Source organism: Haliotis cracherodii, unplaced genomic scaffold, assembly GCF_022045235.1.
Source record: "Haliotis cracherodii isolate W230 unplaced genomic scaffold, xgHalCrac1.p SCAF_12, whole genome shotgun sequence".
NCBI lineage: Eukaryota > Metazoa > Mollusca > Gastropoda > Lepetellida > Haliotidae > Haliotis > Haliotis cracherodii.
In genome coordinates, this window is record NW_027266267.1 from 20,822,967 (window position 1) to 20,835,010 (window position 12,044).

The 12,044-nt window shown below is 42.1% G+C and overlaps 1 protein-coding gene across 1 annotated transcript in view; it reads left to right on the forward strand.

The window, feature by feature from the left end:
- The first annotated feature begins 302 nt into the window (after positions 1-302).
- LOC139457167 (ankyrin repeat domain-containing protein 17-like) overlaps positions 303-12,044 on the forward strand; it is an 89,282-nt gene continuing 77,540 nt past the window's right edge. The window contains exons 1-5 of the mRNA XM_071238591.1: positions 303-354; positions 4,888-5,429; positions 6,273-6,587; positions 7,320-7,481; positions 8,747-11,147. Of these exons, the coding sequence (XP_071094692.1) occupies positions 5,120-5,429; positions 6,273-6,587; positions 7,320-7,481; positions 8,747-11,147 (3,188 nt within the window). The 5' untranslated portion in view covers positions 303-354; positions 4,888-5,119. The remainder of the gene's footprint in view (positions 355-4,887; positions 5,430-6,272; positions 6,588-7,319; positions 7,482-8,746; positions 11,148-12,044) is intronic.

Consider the following 12,044-nt stretch of genomic DNA (forward strand, 5'->3'; position numbering starts at 1 on the left):
AGAGAGAGAGAGAGAGAGAGAGAGTGTGTGTGTGTAAACCACACAGTTTCCTATTTGATGTATGGACAGGGGATGCATGTTTCTTTATATTACACGAATGGCTGCAGATACCATTTACCTTGTTACTAGTTGTGGCATCGAATCGATTCATATTTTGTCTATTCACTTGATCGCAGTGACGCACTGATCGATAACACAGCTGTGATGAGTGACGTCGTCGAGCGAGGTAGGAAAATCAATATACAGGTGTAATCAGCTCCTCGGTTCCAGGAAGCAAAGGCCGCCGTGCCCCGGACCGCGTCAGACTTCAGCAGACTCGGGAGAAGCATACATCGTTTGACCAGGAACTGAAAGGTAATATTCAGACACATCATCAAAACTTACACATATTTTGCCTTAGCAGAGTAGCCATTGCCAACACAGCATGAAATATATGTATGATGTTACCATGGTTAAAGTTGTTTATTATGACAACAGTTCATTTATAATATGAAAATGTATCTAAATCGTAATGACATTTATTCTTTTATCAAGTTATGCCTTTGTATCTTACTTTTGGAAGACACATGTTTTTTATTGATTGAAAATGGAAGATGTATTCTGTGTACTAAACGTATTTAATGAACAGTACGCAAATTATCATACTACATCAATATACAAGTATATCTATCGTATCTAGGATCTAAGAAGAGTGGGAGAATTTACACATGCATTTCGACCGTAATATCCTTTTCTGATTAACGTGTCTGTGTGTCTATAACATTCGGAGCTCTGCCACCAGCAAGTACAACGTTCTGCTACACATCGGCTGGCATGAAGTTTGCCGCGACAGCCTATTGCGAGTCTGCGGGTCAATATTTCATTTTGTTGTTGTCGTAACTAAGCAATGGGTAAACAAAACACCTCAATATCGACTGTGTGTATCAATTCAATTGTAAATATGAAGTCAGGGGTCGATAAGTGGGATTGTCGAAAAGTCGGGCCGGGCAAGGCCAACAGGTAATGGTAAAAACGGATTTGAGAATAATAAAACGAAACGTGCAGATCTCGGCAGATCTCAAATGTCCATAAACGTATAGTTTTGCTCGATCAGTTGCGTTTGAATCAAAATGTATATTTAACAATGTAATAAAGTATTAATTATGACCACATGCCGAAAGTCCTCGTAGAAAGTCAGTGTCTTGACTGAGTGTTTTCGTTGATGAGAAGGTTTCTCACCGACCTTTGCATGTTAGGGTGTGATGTGCGGGAATTGACAGTGTTTTGACTACTTTTTCGACTGCCTCTTTACTGACTGACTGACTGACTGACTGACTGACTGACTGACTCTTGGTTGACTCTTGACTGACTCTTGACTGACTGACTGGCTGACAGGCTGACTGCATCTTGATTGACTGACCCTTTAATGACTGCCTCTTGACTGACTGCCCCTTGACTGCCTCTTGACTGACTGACTGCCTCTTGACTGACTGACTGACTGATTGACTGCCTCTTGACTGACTGACTGCCTCTTGACTGACTGCCTCTTGACTGCCTGCCTGCCTGCCTGCCCGCCCGACCGCCCGCCCGCCTGCCTGTCTGCCTGCCTGCCTTCCTGCCTACCTAACTGATTGCCTCTTGACTGACTGACTCTTGGCTGCCTCTTGACTGGTTGACTGATTGACTGACTGCCTCTTGCCTGACTGCCTCTTGTCTAAGTGACTGCCTCTTGACTGCCGGACTGTTTACTGACTGACGGAGTCTTGACTGACTGACTGCCTTTTGGCTGACTGCCTCTTGAGTGACGGACTGCATCTTGACTGACTGACTGCCTCTTGACTGACTGACTGACTGCCTCTTGATTGACTGACTGACGAAGTCTTGACTGACTGACTGCCTTTTGGCTGACTGCCTCTTGAGTGACGGACTGCATCTTGACTGACTGACTGCCTCTTGACTGACTGACTGACTGCCTCTTGATTGACTGACTGACTGCGACTCTTGACTGACTGACTGACTGGCATACTGCCCCTTGAACAACTGACTGACTGATTGACTCCTGACTGACTGACTGCCTATTGATTGACTGACTGACTGCGACTCTTGACTGACTGACTGACTTACTGCCCCTTGAAAAATGGACTGACTGCCTCTTGGCTGACTCTTGACTGACTGACTGAATCCTTACTGACTGACTGACTGACTGCGACTCTTGACTGACTGACTGACTGACTTACTGCCCCTTGAAAAATGGACTGACTGCCTCTTGGCTGACTCTTGACTGACTCCTGACTGACTGACTGCCTCTTGACTGACTGACTCTTGATTGTTGGACTCTTGACTGACTGACTGACTGATTGACTTGCCTCTAGGCTGTCACTTTACTCCTTGACTGCCTCTTTACTGACTGACTGACTGATTGACTGACTGACTGACTGACTGACTCTTGGCTGACTGACTCTTGTTTGTTGGACTCTTGACTGACTGACTGACTGACTGACTTGCCTCTAGGCTGTCACTTTACTCCTTGACTGCCTCTTTACTGACTGACTGCCCCTTGACTGCCTGGCTGCCTGCCTGCCCGCCTGCCCGCCTGCCTGCCTGTCTGCCTGCATACCTGACTGACTGACTCTTGACTGACTGACTGATTGACTGACTGACTGACTGACTGCCTCTTGACTGACTGACTCTTGATTGCCGTACTCTTGACTGTCTGACTGATCTTGACTGACTGACTGACTGACTGACTCTTGCCTGAGTGACGAAATGACTGACTGATTGACTGACTCTTGACTGCCTTTTGACTGACTGACTGCCTCTTGACTGACTGGCTGATTCACTGCCTCTTGACTGACTGACTGCCTCTTGGCTGACTGCCTGCCTCTTGACTGACTGTAACCAGTCTAACTAGTTGGTGACAGAAGGCCTTCTCTTAGGCTGGTTTGTCTCCCCTTGTGCGCTTGCGCTCATCGTCGCGTTACTTGTGCCGCCACAAGGAGGCAAAGGACAGAGCACCAGTCTAAGCTGGGCCCCGTCTCTCATATCACAATTTAACCTTGGCGCAAGTTGACGATGTGCCTAAGGAGCCTGTAACCAGGTTAGGTACCAGTCAATCCTGGATGGGGAACAGTGACACCAAACGAAGGATGCGGGAAACAGTCTACGCTAGCGCTGTGCAGGAGCTTCCTTCCGCTTTTGAATACAAGGTAGCGCCGTGAAAGAGGCTTCGCTGGGAGGAGCTTGGATATACAGCTATATTTAGCAATGTTTTTTCCAGCAACCTTGTGGATTTTCTTGACAGGGGGGTATGAGCTCGTCCACACATTTCCCCATGATACCACACATTAAGTAAGTGTCAACATATTCATACTTGTCTGCAATCATCACTATGTGACTATTTATTTGAGAAGGAATAGTTCAGTGTGAATACTGATATAGACGAAATGTTGGTGACTGATATAACGAAACTAGCCAGCCCATTTGGTACTTTTGTTGGTACTAGAGGGGTCTCAAAATGTATTTCTAAATGTCTGTCATGCACACACTGTTCAAATTGAAATCCATATTGTTATTTTCTATACAATCATAAACCATACTTCTTCATAATGCTTACCTTACTGTATGCTTACTCCTTTGGCCTGACACGTCAATTATTCACGCTGTAGAAAAGTGCTCACACCTTGCTACATGGAACACAGGTCAACATTCACGCCTGTCACCATGACAGGGTTTGACCACCTTTGATTTTTTAGACCGACAAACACAAGCGTGGTAGTTAGGACTGTTTTAAAAAAAATATTTTCATTTTGATTAATGCATTTCATATGTACATGTGAACACATATCATTATACATGTGAGACAAAAATATGGTTTCTTTAAAAAATGTTTACAACTATCTCACTCATTACTCGTATCATAGAGTTTGTCCCCCTTTTATCATAGTGCCCGACTAACAAAAACATGTTTAGTGTACTAATGTACAGTTAGGACTGGTTTAACCTTTAGCCTGCTGAATTATTTTACCATAAGGTGCTGTAAAGAGGGTGATACGGTATCTTTTAAAACTTACATCTTTCCAAATATTACTCATCCACAAGTAGCTTTCTCGAAAGGTAGCGACGTGAAAGAGGCTTCACTGCGAGGAGCTTTAATATACAGCTATACTTAGAAAAAAAATCTTCCAGATGCGATGTTGGTGACTGATTTAACGAAATTAGCCCAGTAGCGTATTTTTGAGGAGGTATACGGCCGGAAATCTCACCTTTTGCCATAAGCATTGTATTAAGCCAGCCATGGGTATTTAAGGCTACTTTTTTATTATTTACTAAAACTGTAATGAAATTTGGTACTTGAAATGTATCTTCAAATGTATTGGCGATACAGATACTTTCATGCTTTTTGCCAAATACCTTGTACTCATTTAGTGAAGTTTGAAAACCATAATGTAAAAGCTGATTTTGTGGCGCACCAGTGGGAAAGTGCACGAATACATGTACACCACAAAGTGACAATCATGGCAGAAGATCTGTGACCCACTTCATCATAAGTTTGTGGTATGATAGTCAAACACGAACATTACAGACATCATGGTGATATTGTTTTGTAAGTTATATGACATTGCGTAGTCAATACCACAAGTTGAAAGGTTGTTTACTCATTTTGTTTTGTTCTGCTTTTACGCTGACATATAGACCAAGGGACACAACTTCCAAGGGGGGTAACAATGGATGATACTTGTTCTGTCATCCCAGGGCCATGTTTTTTTGTATTTTCACACAAGTGAAAGTACTGGTTTTTGTTTTCGTAACAGTGAAACATGACTTTTGATGAAAAACAACAACATTTATAACTGCATATGTCACACTCATTTCTATAATAAATGTATTGTTTGCAGTTTTTACTTGCAGAGATTTTACTGAAAGCTGGCACCGATTTGACAAAATACCCACGTGAGCTACAGTGCTGTGACAGAGAATTCTCATACTTGATACACTGATACGACAGACACTGTACACGTTAGGACTTGTGTCTTGTTGGTTGATGATGATGAGTTAGATGCCGACTTAGATTGAAGACACTGATGAAAAACAAGAAACAGAGAAGAATTTTCAAAGACTGAATCAGAACGATCAAGGACAGATGGATGATAGTGACACAGAGTGCCCTGGGAAGCACAATGACGGTGACACGTCATCAGACGGGGAAACCATGGAGCTTGCAGGTATTCCCATGGACAACCCTCAAGGAACAACTGAAGGAGCAGGCAGTACTGCGGAGGGTGCAGAAAATAAAGATGTTGATGAAGAGAGTGCTGACGAATGCTTGTTTGATGACATCACAGATGAGGAAGAGGGGGAAGGAATAGAAGACTTGTCACAGCTTGGAGCAGGTACTGTAGAGGTCAAATTCCAGACTGTTCAACAAGAGTCATACCAACTTGTGGAAAAAGGTTTGTATGAAGCAATTTCACTTTGCTTGTTGAGGATGCTGTTTTAAAATCCCACCATGTCAGTGGCTGTTAAAGACAGTTAGGTGCTACCTGAGGAATTGAAGAATATGGACAGGAAAATCTTTTTCAATTGATAAGATAGATACTAGTATTTTGAAATCCAACTCAATTACTGAAATTAACATGTGTTTTCCAATGAGAAAACATCACCAATCGCACCTGAAGAACCACCATAGTAAGGTGTATCTGCCAGATAGTCCCGTTACTACACTTCCCATTACAACGAGGGGTGGTCAGGAAGCCTCGTGGTTAAAGCGTTTGCTCGTCACGCCGAAGACCCAGGTTCGATCCCGACATGGGTGCAATCTGTAAAGCCCATTTCCGCTGTTCCCTGCCTTGATATTGCTTGAACATTGCTAAAAGCGACCTAAAACCATCCTCAACCACTTACTGTATCACAACGTGTTCAGTGTATTTACTACTGCATTAAATTTTTCAAGTACTTACGATAGTGTGCATATAAGTTTTGACAAAAAAGTGTGGAGCCTTGCACAAATCTTTATCCAAATGTTTAACTAACTATAACTGTTTGTCAGCACGGCTAGGGTGGTGAAAATAAACCTTTTGGGGATTTGGTATTGAGCTACAGCTGCAAAACCAGATTTTGTTAAATGAGTCTGAATATGTTTTACTTAAAAACAGCTTGTAACAATGTAATTTTAATGGCAGACAATGTCTTTTTCAGTAGTATTTTGTTTGAAACTGAATCGGAGATAATTCATATTTTACATATATTTTTCAAATAGCTTGATATCCAACTGTGACATGCTTGTTCCTTCGTAGATACCACGACACTAGCACAACACATTGTGGGATGTTGTCAACAACCACAGGGAGAAATAGCGTCAACACCACAGCAGGGGACACAACTCCAACCAGCTTCAGATGGTGATGTTGATCAGACAACAAGCCAGGCACAACTGTCCTCAACTACATCTTGTGTAGTTCCTAACACAACCAGTCTACAGGACCCGCCAACGGCAGCCCTGACACCAGCGTCCACATCCTCTCTTCTACCCAGAATACCAGGATCTGTTGTATCAGAGATACAGTCGTCTGGGCTACCCGTGGTACCAGTGACTGGTGATTCTCCTGTAGGTGAGTGCTGATAAACAGGAACATGGCTAATTGCTCAAATATCTAATACCTACAATATGGTGTTTTCAAATGACTTTGGTTTTTAAGCTAATAGGCTATGACAGTATTTCCTCAATTATTTTACAGGGATGGCATTAACCCTATACAACCACTATACAAGGTCTAGCTCTGCTCAATTGCAGGTTTTCCACTTTTCAGAACAACTGAAACAAAAAAGTCACCATTTACGAAAATAAGTAGAAGTTATCACGCGAGTGTGTTTGAGGATGGTTAATATTCTGCATTAGGAATAAACATTGTATTTATCGTGGCTTGGCGAGCTAAATACATGGTGTTTATTCCTAATAAAGGATATTTACCATCCGCAAGCGTGCTAACCTCTTTATCCTATTATGTCATTCTTTTATTCTGTGCTTTAAAATCGCTTTCCCTGTATCAGAAATATTACAGAAACATTGCGAGCTTTCCTGGAATGCGAGCATTAATATTTATTACGTCACATGGTAAGTGATGTGACAGTCGGACAGCGACAATAGCCAATATAGTTCCAACTGAAATCTGTTATTATACAGTGGCGAACCAACATATACGCAAAACAACAATTGTTTTTATTTGTCGTAGCAGTTCGATGTCTGTTGATGATAGTTGTCAGTTTTCAGTATCACGAGAGACATCTAAGTTCAAAAATGGAAAACAACCCTGAAAGCTTAAGTTATATGGTTTCTGTTACAGTCGCCCAGTACAACCTTATCCAAGTACGGCAGCAGTTTGGAGATGTGACAGTCCAGGGCGCCAGGAATCTGAACATTGGCGGAACGCAGAACGTTGGTACACCTCAGACCCGCCCGGAGGAAGAGGAGAAGCCATTGACTGTTGCAGCGCGGAAGATCAGGAGTAAGTTATCTGCTGTATTTGGATCAATCAGCTGAAGGCGTTTTGTAGTAAATGCTGACTGTAATAATCTTGATATTTGTTCCAACTGTCACCTCGTTCATGACGATAATATACATCGAGTTTTGTAAGCAAGTGATGAACGTAGCAAAGTCATTGAAGCATTATGTCTTGCTCTCTGTTACATTTCACATTATGTTACATCCCTACAGGACCATATACAAATTGTAGCATGCCCATTTGTTTCGTCTAAATCACTCAGATCAAATGTAAGTTGGTAAGTTGTTAGGACGTATTTGTATCTCGTGATACAACATATCCAGTAGAAATTGATAAAACATCTATGGCAACTGCTAAGTACCTGGAAGATAATATCAACAAATATATATGAATCAGAATTTCAGCTCGGATTGGCAAAGTGAAAACTAGGTATATTAGTGATCGGATATCAGTCATTGACCCTTTCACTGATTGACCTATAAATAAGGGAGACCACCTGGGGTGTTTTTCGTATTAAGATCTATGGATGAAGATGCTGAGTGAAACAACACCTCTCCATAAGACTGTTTGAAAAGGGGAATGACTTCAACTTTCAATAGTAAAATTTCCCTTTATGTCTAACAGGATACAAACCCTCACCTACTTGCCAGGACCTGGTATCATCACTATTTGATAGTGATTCATAAACAGGTGCTCCTGATATATAGACAGAATCATTCGGTGGACTGTTGCTTATGATTATCAAAACGGTTTTGTCACTTTAATTCTATACTTTTGTATTCTGGCTGCTTCGTTCATATGGACATTCTGTTATGATCCACAATCAGAGCAGGCACTATTCAAACGTTACTTAAGCTGTCTGCTCTCTGGTTCAGAACAAATAACTTGCAGACCTATATCGAAAAATAGAGAAATGCTGTAAAAAGAAGTGTTTCAATTTAAACACTTTGAAGGTGGCACATTCGATTCAAGAGGTTTTGTGTAAACTATTGATTGTATATTGTCAATATTCAACATTCACAGGATGTATTTTGGATTGTCCAAACTTTCGGTGAAACTATGTGAAATGCTACTCACAATATTGATGAAGTATTGTCAAAATGTTAACTCACTCACGCACTGACACATTTCAAAATAAGGGATCTCAGACTCAAACTGTATGTGATTGATAATGGCCACACTTTATTCCTTTAATTGGGGTCAAATTAAAATATGACAGACTGTATACTTTTACACATATATATGTCAAATGTGCCTTGTTTTCACAGAAAGAACGGAATGTAGCATTCAGTCAATGACTAAAGACATGGTGGAGACAGAAGCCCTGCAGAAAGTGACGGAGAAGCTGGACAGAGGAGCAACATGGGTGACAATTAAAGGAAGGCCAGGAGAGGGAAAGTCTACAATAGCTTACATGGCCCTCAAAGATCAGCACACTCAGGGGAGACAAGTGTACCAGGTGGTGTCACCAGAAGAGTTCAATGAGGTCATAACGGCCAGCACAAACCCTGTCATTATGTTAGATGACATATTCGGTGATCTAGAATTTGATGTAGCAGAATGGGCAAAGTGGAGACCAAGTCTACGACGTTTTGTGGATATGAAGGATCCAGATGAGACCACCGAAAAAGACTCAATGGATAAATCCACTAAAAGTCAAAAAGAGGATGAGCAAACAATCCTAAAGAGAACAGCACCAAACAAAGGCAAAACGATCATTATCCTCGTAGGCCGTGACTATGTGCTGAAATCCTCACTGGCAGACTTGGGAAGGATGGCAGATTACATACATAGTCCCAAGTATGTGGTGGAAGTTTCCTCACAGAGTGACTCTATAGAACGAAGGAAGATATGGCATGTTCATGCCAAAACAAAAAACATAGACTTTGATGAGTCAACCGTGTCTCGGATATGTCAATCTGACTGTCCACACGGCTTTCCCCACGTGTGTAAAATGTTTGTCACAACATATGAAAAGGATCAGACTCAGCTTCCAGTAGATACATTTTTTCAAGCGCCTCTAGCATTCCTCAAACAGACCCTAGAAAAAGCCCTTCAAGATGAGATAAAGATTTCCCTGTTCAAGGCTATGATTAAAAGGGATGGAAAGATTAGTAAACAAGAGTTGGTACAGGGGGATGTCAATGGATACAAATTCAAAACAGCTGCTGATGATTTAGTTGGATCTTACCTCAAGAAGGAAGATGACACATACATGTTTGACCATCCCTCTATATATGACAGTGTCGCTTTAATTCTCAGTACAAAACATTCAAAGTTTGTGATCGATTTTTGTAGTTTGTCATTCATCCATCAGCGACTTCGTCTTAAAGCCTCCACAAGTCCATGGGAAAACGTTCCTGGTGAGACAGATCTTTTTGCGTACATCAATGCTAAACATCTAGCAAGAAGATTTGCAACTGAAATTTCAAGGAGCAATTTGTTGCATGTCTTATCGCACCATGCATGTTGTGATCCAGACTTTATAGACTTGCTAATGGGCTGCCTGAAGACACAGTGTCACATGTCTGTTTCTGATATTCATAAACTAGCTGATAGCTCTTCAAAACAGTCATTTTGTGAATTAATTTCGAGCAGCAAGTCACATCATCTCATCAAATTTATTAGGGAGAAAGAAAACAGAACATTCAGCCAGAGTGAACTGAGAGACATTTTACTTGGGGTGTGCATGAATGCTGCTTGTAGTGTACTGACCTATATTAGAGAACACCAGCAGCTTGAGATAGATGCTAGATATGGTTCGGAGAAGAAAACGCCACTTATGTTAGCAGCAGAAACCAAAGACAGTGTGTTTGTAAATCAGATTCTGGCCCTTCACCCTGACCTGAATGCAAGAGACAGTCACGATCGAACAGTCTTTCAATACCTTTGCGCAAATGGCCTTACATCAGCTGTGGAACATGCAATCAACATGGGCGTGGATGTTAATGAGCATCATCCACCAGTTGTTGGTCCTTACCCGCAAGCCCCTCTATATCGTGCCATAGAAAATGGTCATGTTGGGGTGGTGGAACTGCTGCTAAAAAAAGGACGTGATATAGATAAACAGAGAGGTCTTGAATGTGCATTAAGGAGCCAGAGCACGCATATGACGCGTTTTCTTTTAGACAGACGAGCACAGGTTGTAGGTGATGCTTTGCACATTGCTTGTCTGTTTGAGAATTTGTCTATCATCAAGATGTTGTTTGCGGAGGGTGCTACAGTTGACATGATTTCATTTCAAGGAGATACTCCTCTTCACGGTGCATGGGACCCTAATGTTGTCTCGTTTTTGTTGGAGAAAGGAGCTAACGTGAATGTCAAGAATGAAACAGGCAACACACCACTTCATGCAGCAATATTTGATGGATATACAGAGTGTGTTGATCTGTTACTGAAGGCTGGAGCTCATGTGAACGTACAGAATAATACAGAAAACACACCACTTCACGCAGCAGCATGGGATGAATCTACAGTGACTCTTGATGCGTTACTGAAGGCTGGAGCTTCTGTGAATGTACAGAACAATACAGGTGACACACCACTTCATGCAGCAGCAGAAGAAGCAAGGTCGGTATCTTCAGGGAGTGTTGATGTGTTACTGAAGGCTGGAGCTTCTGTGAATGTACAGAACAAAACAGGTGACACACCACTTCATAAAGCAGCATCGTGGGGAGCTACATGGAGTGTTGGTGCGTTACTGAATGCTGAAGCTAATGTGAATTTCAAGAACAAAACAGGTGACACACCACTTCATGCAGCAGCAGCAGCAGGATCAATCCGGGGATCTATAGGGATCGTTGATGCGTTACTGAAGGCTGGAGCTGATGTGAATGTAAAGAACAATACAGATGACACACCACTTCATAAAGCAGCAGCAGCAGTATGGCGCGGATCTACAGGGGGTGTTGATGCGTTACTTGAGGCTGGAGCTTATGTGAATGTACAGAACATTACAGGTGACACACCACTTCATGCAGCAGCAGCAGCAGCAGAAGCAGGGTTGGGATCTACAGCGAACGTTGATGCGTTACTGGAGGCTGGAGCTGATGTGAATATACAGAACAATGCAGGGGACACACCAGTATTTCATTGACCAGGACATCAAAAACCTCTTGAGAGATGGGATTAGAAATAATTGGTAATAATATATATTATCCCAGTGTTATTGCTGAGCGAAGGTTATGGATGTCGGACAGTTTGTGATATTAGCAAGCTCTTCTCCCTTAATCCTTTGTCTCACTTCGTTACTGTTACTGGGGTTTGTGCCGTTGATGGATGGTTGTTTTTTGGTTTAACACCGCACTCTCAATATTCAAGCTGTTTAATGGCGGTCTGTAAGTAATCGAGACTGGATCAGACATTATAGTGATTGACATCATGAGCATCGATCTTCACAATGGGCGATCTTTTTCAATTCATCTTCCCTTCACTCACCCGGCTGGTGCACTGACTTGGACGGTCCAACCTTAAACTGACGGCGCATGTGGTACGAGCGGCACATGTTAATATCACACCTGTAGACAGATGACCAGTATAGCCTTCATCTCTAGCGGCATCGGTCAC